The 13974-nt window shown below is 33.1% G+C and overlaps 1 protein-coding gene across 1 annotated transcript in view; it reads left to right on the forward strand.

The window, feature by feature from the left end:
* Positions 1-13974, forward strand: part of LOC130232520 (probable E3 ubiquitin-protein ligase HECTD4) — a 131875-nt gene that overhangs the window by 19747 nt on the left and 98154 nt on the right. The window contains 10 exon segments of the mRNA XM_056462472.1: positions 346-507; positions 2506-2619; positions 4786-4926; positions 6308-6537; positions 6619-6761; positions 9861-9931; positions 10057-10162; positions 10795-10915; positions 12719-12847; positions 13438-13562. Coding sequence (XP_056318447.1) covers positions 346-507; positions 2506-2619; positions 4786-4926; positions 6308-6537; positions 6619-6761; positions 9861-9931; positions 10057-10162; positions 10795-10915; positions 12719-12847; positions 13438-13562 — 1342 coding nt within the window.

Genomic DNA, 13974 nt, shown 5'->3' on the forward strand with positions numbered 1-13974 from the left:
TACAAAGAGAATATGCGTGGGATGTTTCATACATCCGAATTTTTTACTGTCCGTACGCAATGTTTTAGTATGAATTCAATGCAAGCCTTCGTACATGAGGCCCCTGCTCCTTGCTCTCTTAAACATCACTTTAAAAATATTTTTTAAATACTACAAATTTCATAGGAATGCGAATAATTATGACTTTAAACTGTACATAATTTGCCACATTGTAAAATGCTGTAAAAATGCACCTGTAAAAGTGCGTAAACTGACCAGTGGAAAAGCTGTAAGAAACCCTGATGTACTGAATCGTTGTTACTGAAGTTGATCTTGCAGCGTTGATGGTGGTCTCTTGTGTTTCAGTGGTCAACACAAGCTGTGGTTTGTCCATCAAAACACTGAGGAAGACACCCATGTATGTGTGCGGGACGTCCCTGGTGATGCTGGTGCCGACTCCAGGTGTCGCTGGGAGCTCCGCCACGCGTTCGCTGTTTGGTGGATCCAGTGGCCTTTCTTCTCTCAAGAGTAAGACAACACTTGTCTTCTTCTGTGAATAGTAGTAGTAGCAACATCAGAGTCTACATGGGTTGACCCAGAGTTTTGACTGAAAATTCAATAAAGATTCGACTTGATTATCATGACTCGAGTCTTGACTCAGACTTGAGTTTAATGACTCAAAATAACTTGTTTTTGTTTAAAACATAAGCTTTTGCTATGCATTAGGGCTGCACAGTATTGTTTTATTTCACTGCGATATATATTGTCATATAAATGCAGTTTCACCAGATGACTTGAATGGCTCTTTTTGTAAAGAATTCATCATTCATTTATTGATTTTCTTTTTGGCTTAGTCCCTTTATTAATCCGAGGTCGCCACAGCGGAATGAACCGCCGACTTATCACCGGCCTTCCAGCCACAACCCATTACTGGAAAATAAAGAATCCATCATTTTACATTTAGAAATAAACTTAGATTTACGATTTTCTGGAGAGTCAAGCAGTATTCAGAAAAATAAATAAAATAATCACTGTATAACATTCATTCATTTATTTTCTTTTCGGCTTAGTCCCTTTATTAATCAGGGACTAATAATAAAGGAATAATAATATATAATGTACAATTAATCTTTAAGATACAAACTTCTAATTTATTGTGCCCAAATGGCTTATATTAGCTTAAAATGCTTACGCTGCCACAGGCTTAAAAATAATAATAATAATAATAAATATTAATAAACTATAGAAATAAAAATAAAAGTCTGGTCATCTATAATCCCTGCGATTTGACTATTGCGGAAACGATTGCGCAGCCCTAATGTGCATAATACCTTTTAAGTGAAAATGCATATTGTTTGCTGCAGGAAAAACTTCTATAGTCCACGACTACAGTTAGAGGGAGTTAGAGTAATGTCTAGAAACATGTTAGGACATAGGAACATGCTAATAATATGTTAAACCATCCAAGCAATGCCTAGAAACATGCTAAAGCATGTTAGCAATGACTAGCAAACATAGTAAATCATGCTAACATTAATTAGTATATTAATTAGTAAACTCTACAGTATAACAAGTTTAAAACCACTTGAGTGTGAGGAAATGATGAGGAAATGTTGATTTTTTTTGACTGGACTGACTCTTTAAGTACATGCCTTCTGAAAAAAACAGCTTAAACCAGCTTAGGCTGGTTGGCTGGTTTTAGCTTGTCAACCAAGCTGTTTTGGCCATTTCCAGGCTGGTTTCCAGTCATTTCCAGTCTGGTCTTAGCTGGTCAGGCTGGGAGATGACCAGCTAAAACCAGCTTGACCAGCCTAGCCAGGCTGGGAGCCCAGCCAAAACCAGCTATGTCCAGCTTTAACCAGGCTGGTCAAGCTGATTTTAGCTGGTTTTAGCTGGTCATTTTCCAACCTGGAAATGGCTGGAAACCAGCCTGAAAGTGGCCAAAACCCCTCTAAAACCAGGCTGGTCAACCAGCTAAAACCAGGCAACCAGCTTAGGCTGCTTTAAGCTGTTTTTTCCAGTAGGGATGTTAGGACATAGTAACTAGATTTACTGTAGGAATGCCTAAAACGACGCGCTATGTTCTGGTGTCTTGTGCTTCTGTAAAGCCTGATTATGTCTGAACTGGTTTAATGTGTTTTTGGGGACATCTGGGGTCTGAGGTCAACTAATAATGTCTGTCTGAGACTGCGTTGGTATTTCTGTCTGACAGTCAAAGCTCTGAACTCGGTGCCTTTTAGGCCAGGCTTTGTCAATGAACATCACAGTTTGTATATAGTTGCATAGTATAATGCATTTTCCCAGTACTGGGTTGCGGCTGGAAGGACATCTGCTGCGTAAAACAAAGGCTGGCGGTTCATTCCGCTGCGGTGACCCCTGATAAATCAGATACTAAGCTGAAGGAAAATGAAAGGGTGCATAGTTACATAGTATATGTATTATATGGTTGCATTCTCAAGCTCTTGTAAACATTCTCCGTCACCATGTTCTGAATTATTTATTTATATTTCTTCCCTCTTCCCCCAGTCTTGGCCTCTAGTTTGGTGTTTAACCTGGCGGACGGTCAGTTCAGCAATCGTGTGGATCTGGTCGACGCTCCAGGAAGTTCACTGGGTCGTGGAGCTCAGGTTGCAGGACTCGGTGAGAATAAAACATTTAAACTCATCAAGATAATTTCACTCTGAAACACTGGGATTCAAACTGTTTTTACTTAAAGATCCATTAATATGCTTGTTACTGGATAAATTAATGTAGTTTTGCTGGTATTTTTCATTAGTCTTAAAACCTAAAAGTATTAGAAGTTGATCAATGCTAATCGAAGGTGTACAAATGAAATCAAAACTAACCATATTGATTCTGCTAGCTTGTGTTGTTAGTTTTGTGGTGAACGATTCATCTGTGCATGTCATTAAGAAATAAAAATGTTTGCTCTTGTAATCTTGAATTAAAATCTCAATATGCACTTCCTGTTTGTTTTCAGTTAAATTCTCAGATTAGGTCTCTCTGAGGTATTGGGCGTGGCTAACATACTTAACCACGCCCCTCCAGCTGTCAGTTTTGACAACAAACAGAAATAATGAGGAGTGAGGTTGTAATAACTCTCTCCAAGCACTTTTACTGATCTTTCTGAATGAAATGGCATGAATTTCTGAAAACAACAAACCTGCAACAACTCTGCAAAGTTTTATATTTATCTTTTTTATTAACCTTTCATTGGGGTAGTCAGGTAAAATTACAATTAAAATACATCCTGTATATCACAATACGGTAAATATACTGTAAGTTAAAATGTTGCCAATGTTATTGAATCTGGCAATGAGGTCTGAAAGAGAAAAGGATCATTTTAATCACACTTCAAGTTGGTTAAGAAGGAGAAACAGGTCTATATAAACTGTGTAACAGTTACTGACAAAGTCCCATGCATTAGTAGTCTTTGCTGCTCCTTCCTTTAATAGCAAACAGCCGGTGAATCCCGTGTTGCAGGGAAGGTTATTGTATCAATCATAAGAAAAATGACAGGAACAAACACAGCACATGGTTTGCTGTACTGTGGTGGTGTTGTGAAAATGAACTTTAACCTTTTATTCCTCACAGCCACATGTGTAGTAATCTTCATGTCATGATCAAATCCCAGGATCTCTCGCACTCCACTAGTGTCTGAAGGGAAAGGCGTGTTCACGTTTTTACAGGAACCGGTGGTTTATATTTGGTATTGTTTCGTGTCGACATCAATAGGAACAGGCAAAGATCCAGACGAATGACGAATCATTTAAACGACTCTCAGTCAAATCTTTTATTTAAAAAAATCTATATTTTTAAACAAAGGTGTGTTTTCAGATTTAACCCTCAGCTGGATGTTTTCATTCACTTAGAGCTGTGTTACACACTGCATAAAAAACATAATAGGGGCTCTTTAAAATATGGCTTAATAGGTATTGAATTGAACTCGATGATTCCTGTTAATACCCTGTAAAACCAAACAAATATTGCAAGTATGTTTAATTAAAATATCCAGAGTTTCCCATATGAAAAAAAAAGAGCTAAAAATGTTCAGCTCAACATCTTGTCTTCGGATTGAGAATCTCCCTCCCTCAAATACCACCTGTTAGCAACTAGAAATAGCGAGTAGGAAATCATGTTTCAGTTGAGCTAAAGTAAAGATTTTTTGGCTGTTTATAAAACTGGAGGAGCTAAGACGTCTGCTTTTTTTTGTCTCCAAACTTGAACCATGTTCATTTAAATATTTATGAAAATTTGTTTGCAAAATATTGTGTGCATATGTTCAGATAAAAAAGCAGTTTTATCCAGAAACAAGATATGTAAAATATTGTCCAAAATATTGAAGAGTTCTACTTAATATAAGCATTGCATTGACTTCGCTGAGGTGAAATAAAGGTGATATTACATGCAAAAGCAGCATGAGGAAAACCTGAAAATATTTGGACAACCTAAACATAATTAGGAAAAAAGACTAATTAAATAACTTAAATCTTCAATAAATTAAGTTTGTTAAAGTAATCAAATTGCTAATCTATAACTGGAAAAAAGTAAATGAAGGCTAAATGTTAGAAAAACAAATAATAAGGAAAGTATTATAGAAAAATAAAAACTGCAAATATAAAAATTAAACAAATTGAAGCAACCTTAAAATAAAATCCAATATAATAGAAGGTAAGAAATACTAAAATAACAGTGTGACACACTTTTTATTCAGATTGTCATTTATTTTTACATTTGTCTCATTTTTTTGCATTATTCATAATTCACATTTTGATGTTGTGTTTATTTTTATATTGATTGTTCCAGGCGCCTGTTATGATGCACTCAACAACCTAATCTGGACGTGTTCGAGTGACTACATGGACCAGTGGTGCAACCCTGGAAATCAGGCCTTCCATCATGTGTGCCAGCGACTCGGCGTCAGTCACACCATCAGCCAGACCAAAGGTGCTGAAGAAAACACTAGAATAGGAAAGTTACCTCTGAATGTGCTGAAACCACTTGAGGATGAGCGAATTCTGAATACATTTACAGTTTTGGGCACATTATCCCTTTAAATGACCTTACATTATTATTATCATTATTATTATTATTATTATTATTATTATCATTATTATTATTATTATTATTATTATTATTATTATCATTATTAGTATCATTATTATTATTATTATTATCATCATTATTATTAATAATATTATTATTATTATCATTATTATTATTATCATTATTATTATTGTTATTATTATTATTCTTTTTAATATAATAATAATTATTATTATTATCATCATTATTAGTATTATTAATGGTGTTATTATTATTATTATCATTATTATTGTTATTATTATTATTATTATTAATATAATTATTATTATCATTATTATTATTGTTGTTGTTGTTGTTGTTGTTGTTATTATTAATAGTATTATTATTATCATTATTATCATCAATATTATTGTTATTATTATTATCATTATCGTTGTTGTTGTTGTTATTGTTGTTGTTGTTGTTATCATTATTATTGTTATTATTATTATTATCATTGTTGATATTATTATTATTATTATTATTATTATTATTATTATTATTAATATAATAATTATTATTATCATTATTATTATCATTATTATTATTATTATTAATAATATATTTATTATTATTATTATTATCATTATTATTGTTGTTGTTGTTATTGTTATTATTGTTAACAATATTATTATTATCATTATTATCATCAATATTATTGTTGTTATTATTATTATTATTATTATCATTATCATTGTTGTTGTTGTTCTTGTTGTTATTGTTATTATTATAGTTTATATTATTATTATTATTATTATTATTATTATTAATATTCTTCTTATTATTATTATCATTGTTGGTATTATTATTATGATTATTATTATTAATATTATGATTATTATTATCATTGTTAATATTATTATTATTATTATCATTATTATTTTTATTATTATTATTATTATTATTATTATTTTTGTTATTATCATTATTATCATTGTTGATATTATTATTATTATTATTGTTATTATTATTAATATTAATATTGTTATTATTAATATAATTATCATTGTTATTATTATTATTATTATTATTATCATTGTTGATATTATTATTATTATTATTATTATTATTATTATTATTATTATTATTATTATTGTCATTGTTAATATATTATTATTAGTATAATTATTATCATTATTATTATTTTTATTTATTATTAATAATAATTTATCTGCAAATGTGATTTTTTTTTATAAGAAGCTTTTTTTTTTCTTCCCCTCAATACTGTGTTTTTGCCTCACAGAAGAGATGATCGACACGTCCAGCGTGATCAGCCAGCTGCTCCATCATGTGGGAGCCATGTGTATCCATCAGCTGAACCTGCTGGCCGCCAGCAGTAGTTTACACCTGGGCACCTTCATAGGGAAGCAGCCGATGGAGGCCTGTCACTTCAGCTCCATCTGTGACGTGATGGAGAAAGCCATGGTCAACGGAGACACTCGCATCATCCGCTGCATTCTGGTCGTATTTCAGGTGGGGTTCTGCAACTTAATACCAATAATGTGACTTGGAGATTCAAGGAACACACTGCAACTCTTTCAATGTTTTTTCTAGGTGGTTTTCCAGTTTTTTAATCCAAATTCGGAGCAGAACCGGGAGTGTGTGAAGCGCTCTGGACTGTTGCTGTGGCAGTTACTCATGGCTCCTCCTGATCAGATCCAGCCGGAAATACAGAAAGAAGTGTGTCTCGCCATCAGGTGAGCTTCCAGAAGCACAAGAAGAATCAATACACTAGAAGCTTTCCTAGGCATCTTATTACTTAAATGCTCACTCAAAAAATATATTCAATTCACCTTTATTTGTATTAGCGCTTTTACAATGTAGATTGTGTCAAAGCAGCTTCACATGACAGATCATAGTAAATTGAATCCGTGTCAGTTCAGTTTTCAGTGTTTCAGTTCAGTATTGTTTTGGTTGTGTAGAATATAAAGCCGCAGTATGTAATTTTGGCCACTAGAGGGCGTGTATTCACTACAAACAAATGTGCAATTTGATGAGGGCGTGATTAAGTGTGAAATAATGGGAGTTGTAGTAGATTTGGGCAATACAGCAAAAAAAATTCAGTATTGATAATTATTGAATATTTTTTAACAATCCATTTAGGAATATTAGGATTTTTTTTATTAACCACTTTATTTTAATTTACCAACATTATTGAGGCAAATTACTGAGACAAAAAAATGAAAAATATCTAATCTTATATGATAAAATAAACATGAGTGCTAAAGAGACTATTAAACTTGATTAATAAAACGTTACAAAGTCTGTGCAATGGTAAAAGTAGATGAACACCTGAATAATAATGATACAGTAAACTTTAAACTCTGTCAACAAAACTAATTATGATAATCAAATCTGAGCTTTGAAGTAAAGGAACTAAGAATCATTATTCAAATACATATTGCAATATTACAAATTGTGTAGTTGGATGACTACATTACCCCTAATGCTAAAAAACTTGTTTAGATGGGGTGATGGTGGCTGGGCGGCACAAGAAAAGAATTCAAAAATTCAGTACATTCTTACATCCTTTTTTATTTTACAATCACCTCACTGCTGCTATACAGCTATCGTTTTCTCATGTGTTGTTATTCCTGACCTGAAGTGGCAATGACGAAACCCAAAACTCACACGTAAATAGTGCAAGCGCGGTTTCCTTGCTTTACCCATAGACTGTTAAAAAAATAGGCTTCACCATCTTCAATGCGATTTGAGCTTTGCGCTCGTGCTCCCCTGCCGTCTTTCTTAACTAGGCGGACAAAGCATTGCTGCAGCTCTGATACAAGTTTTACTTGTGAAGACAATTCAAAAGCACTGCAGTCTTTGGATGCGCTGTGTTGTCTAAGGTAATTAGTCTGCCGTTATTACTGATATGTGTAGGTGAAAAGTGTGAAGCCGATTGGTTAATTCTACTTGCATAAATCGTTGTTGTTGTTGTTGTTGTTTGTTGTTGTTGTTGTTGTTGTTGTTATTATTATTATCATTGTTATTATTATTATTATTATCATTGTTGGTATTATTATTATGATTATGATTATTATTATTAATATTATGATTATTATTATCATTGTTAATATTATTATTATTATTATTATTATTATATTATTATAATATATGTGCTGTGTTGTCTGAGGTAATTAGTCTGCCGTTATTACTGATAAGTGGATGTGAAAAGTGTGAAGCTGATTGGTTAATTCTACTTGCATAAATCGTTGTTGTTGTTGTTGTTGTTGTTGTTGTTATTATTATTATCATTGTTATTATTATTATTATTATTATCATTGTTGGTATTATTATTATGATTATGATTATTATTATTATTATCATTGTTGGTATTATTATTATGATTATGATTATTATTATTAATATTATGATTATTATTATCATTGTTATTATTATTATTATTATTATATTATTATAATATATGCGCTGTGTTGTCTGAGGTAATTAGTCTGCCGTTATTACTGATAAGTGGATGTGAAAAGTGTGAAGCAGATTGGTTAATTCTACTTGCATAAATCACGGTGCGCTCAAGGTGTTCCTTGAATATGCGAGCGCACCAGGTGCTCGCCGCTTGCACACCATATGCGCGTTGCTTCCTATTTGCGATTTTATTTATTTCCCATTGGAAATAAACATTCACCCTAAGCTTATTACCATTCCTTCCAAGACATGTGCCCAGCAGCCACATTTTAATAAAACTATAGCACTTCATATCGAAACTTCAATACCAAACTTTTCTTTATCGTTAATACGATAATACGGTATCAATAATAAATACTGATACCGTTTTTATCGCTCAGCCCTAAGTTCTAGTCTTCATCATCCTAAAGGACTCCTGCAGAAACCCTGTTGATGGATTAACTAAAGTATTCAACACTTATTATCATGCTTACTTCACATTTATTAGACACTTGCTAGTGTGAAGCAGAGTAAGACTGAAAGAAGAGAATTGATAGAAATGCTGAAGTGCATATGGAGAGAAGAGAGTGTTTCTACTGGTGGTTTGTCAAACCCACTCACCTGTGTGAGGCACACAGAAATGCTCAGTGTTTTTATAGGCATATGAAGTGATTGTAAGAAAGTCTCTGGTAGTTTTGTCGCGAGACTGGAATTTCTAACTCTGAAGCCGCCTTTCCACTGCACACGACATTTGGACGCGACTGTCTGGAATACGCCCCCTTGTGGCAGTCGCATAGTATTTTCAGTTCTGACGTGCTCCATTGGAGAGAAGCTGTTCTCGCAGTGTCTCCGAAATAAAGGAGTGCAAAAGCAAGAGCCATTATTCTCTGTGTGTTCTCAGTGGTTGAATGAATGAATGAATTCTAGAATCTCGTAGACTGCTAAAAATATTGGAGGGAATGTGGAGACAACAATAAATAATCATATTTTTATTAATTTATTACTTGCTTTTATGAACAGAAGTGTTTTTTTGTTAATATAGACTTTTTCTAAAAAAAAAAAACTAGTATTTCTCATCTCGCGGCCACGGACCTGCTTGTACAACACTGGAATACATCACATCCCGTCGGCCGGTCGCATACAGTCTAGTTGCAGGAGTTCAAATATTTCAACGGACCCGCAGCTCAGTTCGGATCCGAATTTTCCGCATACGGAGATGATCAGAACTCCACGCAGCTCCCGAACTACTCTCAATTGGAAATGAATGACTTCCAGTCTGTCGTTTGTCGTGTGCAGTGGAAAGGAGGCTTGATACGATACCATGACAAATATCTGCCCTCAATATCTGCGACGACTCTAAACTTCTTCCTCTTTCTCTCTCTTTTTCTCATTAGCTCAGGTCTAAACACCCTGTATCAGAGCGAATCTGAGTTGAACAACCTGCTGAAATTTGTTTTCACAGAGGGTAAGACTTCCAGAGGAATCTCACAGTACACGAATCATGCTTAATTATCATTCATCTGTGGCGCACAGCTGCATACTGTTAAACCACAGCACGGTAATGATAACGGTGTGTGTTTTTCTCTGCAGGGGAGAAGAACAGTGGCTTGTCTCAGTTACGAGACGTGATTTTAAACAATCTCGCTAACCAGTTACAGAAGAACCGCTTTGGTAGTGAAGATGACGATCACTACAGGTAACCAGCTTGATTTATTCTTTGGAGAGAAAGGGTTTCAAAGGGGCTTTCACACCTAGAGGTTTGTTTGGGAATCTGAGATGTTTGCCCCTGTTCATTTGCGCATATGTGAAACCATATAATTGTTCCGATATCGCCTGAATGAGGGGGTCTCAGCTTGGTTGAAATGAACTGTAGAGTGGTCCGGTTGTAATGAGAAAGCAATATAATCCAACAAACGAACAAACCAGGCTATATTGGATATGTAATAAGCATATATTTGGCTATAACTTGAGAGAATGATAAGTACAGACATACTCACTTTTAGATGTATTGAACAAAACGGTGTAAAACTATAGAAACCACAGCCTATAATCATTATTTAATCACTGACTTAATAACAGTAATATCTGTGACCGTATATTTTGCACAAAAAACATGTATTTGTCCTGTATAGCACTTAAATCTACTTGCATCAAAGTCTCAAATCTTATATTTGTAATAAGCAAAGTTTGAGCTGCATGGTAAAATCGGAGTATGCAGTCTTTTTAGTTCATATCTGGCCTTCTGTTTCTACAAATCAGTGTTGTTCACTTTGGTGTGCATTGTTATTGTATGCGTTTGAACTCTCTTTCTCCCATGATGCCGTGCAGGCTGAAGGATGAGCTGCTGCAGTGTATCTTGAAGACGGTGGTGCGCGAGTCGTGTCTCCTCATCACCAAATGTCAAACCGTTTCCAAAGAAGACCTTCAGAAGCTGCTCTCCACTGTACCTGTATGTCACTCCAGCCTATGTGCATTAACAACTGACCAGCTTTATCAATCAGACTTAAGCATGCTTTTAAAATCAATACCTATTGCAGAAATAATATAATCACAAATAACAAATATATAGTATATGTTATAGCATTACAATATATATATATATATATATATATATGTTAGCCAAAGTAGGAACTAAGTACATATTTAAATCAATGTACTTAATCTAAAATATGGTTAATTTATGAATAACTAAAATATACTTTCATTTATTTTTAAAAGTATAAACACTGATTTATATTCAAATTGAATACTTTGTCCACTGCACTGTGTATTTTAACATCAAAATCTTATTTAAAGCAGAACAAGTTTTTATTTTCAAAGGTTATTAAAACTGTTTTAAGTGTTTATTTTATGTTTGTTTATTTCTATGTGCATTTTCAAAATCTGAAATAAAGTTTTTCTCTGTAATTAAAATTGATTTATTAATATTATCTGTAATTATAAAACAACACCCATATATTTGCAGATTCTCTCTCTCATTTAATTCAATTCAATAATTGCTTTATTGGCATGACACATGTTATAAATGTACTACTAAATCATTTATGAAGTTTACATAAAAAATTTAAAAACAACTTATTATTTATTTACGTATATATATACAACTTTTTTACAACTACTACTACTACTATTTACTGCGTTTACTGTCATATATATATGACAGTAAACGCAGTAAATAGTAGTAGTAGTAGTTGTAAAAAAATAATAAAATAAATAATAATAGTAAAATTTAAAAAAATTATATACAAATTTAAAAAATAAATAAATCAGAATAAACTGCACATATAACAATAAACTTTTATGGATGGAACAGTAATATTAAACAATGATAATCAGTATATGTACAATTATTCATTTATAAAAATCTAGATGTGAAAAAATCTAGTGTGTGTGCGTGCGTGCGTGTGTTTGCAAGTGCATTTTTATTGGTCTGTCTCTTTATATAAGTGTGTATATATATATATATATATAGCTTTAATAAAGATAAAATAATTTTTATTATTAATTAATATTTTTAGTATTAGTAGTAGTAAACAATATATAAATTATTTTTAAGTGCACTTAAAAACCATTTATGAATGAAAAGTATCTGTTATCTTGAGTTGCTGTATGCATATGCCTGACATTATTTCTGAATGGTCAATTAAAAAAAATTCTTGCCCATAAAATAAGATTGATTGAAAGTATTTTTCATATCACAATTATTGAACAATTTCCTCTTTAGATTTGAGGCCAAATCTCAGTCAAAACATGCATTCCAGAATTATTATTATTATTATTATTATTATTATTATTATTATTATTATTATTGTGTTCTTAATATTACAAAATATTAAATAAATATTATTATTATTATAAATAATTTGTTGATACATATTTGATTTGTCAAGTTTTCATTTTTACACTTGACAAAATTAATACCTTTTTGTTTTGTTTTTCTTTTTTTGTCGATGAAACACTTTGGATGTTTTAAAAAAGGGATCACTAGGAAGAATTTTAAGTTATTTATCAAATATTGAGTTGAAAAATCATATTTACTTTTAGTTGTGAATTTTATTTACTTAATTATATTAATATATTTGTTTGTGTATCCTCTCCTAATAGATGAAATATGGAGTTGTTCTTATGTAATGTTTTTATGTATATTGATCTTGCTATGAAATAGCCATAAGTTGCTGATGTGGCAATAAATACTTAAACAAACAAACAAACAAACAAACAAATAAAATAAATGTTTGTTGGTTGTGTACAGGTGGTGTCTCCAAGCTTGCGTTATTTAATGGCTGTGCAGAATCATCTGCTCAGCAACACCATCCTGCTGCACCCGGAGGACATGGAGGACAGCGACTGCTCCCTACAGGGGGAAACAATGAAGGTACAGGTAAACATCCCCTTGAAAAAACCTACGCCCTCTCACACACACACACCGGCCAGCAGGACAGTCGGAACCTGCTGGAGTTAAGGTGTCAGTGTCAATGTAGTGCACTCGCTTTGTAGCAGGTGTGTGTGCATATGTGTGTATGTGAGTGTGTGTTTATGTGTGCGTTTTTGTATGTGCGTGAGTGTGTATGTATGTGTGTGCGTTTTTGTATGTGCGTGAGTGTGTATGTATGTGTGTGTGTGTGAGTGTTTGTCTAAGAGTGTGCGTGTTTGTATGAGTATGTGTATGTGTAAGTGAGTGAGAGAGTGTGAGTGTGCGTGTGCATGAGTCCGTGTGTGTGTTTGTGTATGTGTGCGTTTTTGTATGTGTGTAAGTGTGGGTGAGTGTTTGTGTATGAGTGTGCGTGTTTGTATGAGTATGTGTGTGTATAACAGCGTGTGCATGAGTCTGTGTGTGTGTGTGTGTGTGTATGAATGTGTGTATGAGGGTGTGTAGATTCATACTTGTTTTACTCACAGTGATTCTGCAGCAGGTTTTGATGTTCTCTGAGAAGTGTGTGTGTGTGTGTTATATGTGTGTGTTTCCCTCAGGAGCTGCAGACGAGCATCTTGTCACTTGCGTTGAAGGTTCTGGTTGGATGTGATGAAGTTCTGGAGACGCTTCAGCAGGTGACCAGCTCTCTCATCAACAGCAGCATCAGCGACCGAGAGACCAGGTGATTTACACACACTTCATAATATTATACAAAGCATAATAGTTTTAATAACTCATGTCTAATAACTGATTTATTTCATCTTTGTCATGATGACAGCACATAATATTAGACTAGATATTCTTCAAGATACTAGTATTCATCTTAAAGTGACACTCAAAGGCTTAACCAGGTTAATTAGGGTAATGTTAGGGTAATTAGGCAAGTCATTGTATAACAGTGGTTTGTTCTGGAGACAATTCAAAACTAATATTGCTTAAGGGGGCTAATAATATTGACCTTAAAATGGGTATAAAAAATAAAAACTGCTTTTATTCTAGCCGAAATAAAACAAATGAGACTTTCTCCAATTGAATGAAAGATGCCATATCCATGAACCATGACCAAGATGCGATTGAGGGATGATTTCTTTTAT

The sequence above is a fragment of the Danio aesculapii genome, chromosome 7 (assembly GCF_903798145.1).
Source record: "Danio aesculapii chromosome 7, fDanAes4.1, whole genome shotgun sequence".
NCBI classification, from domain to species: Eukaryota; Metazoa; Chordata; class Actinopteri; order Cypriniformes; family Danionidae; genus Danio; species Danio aesculapii.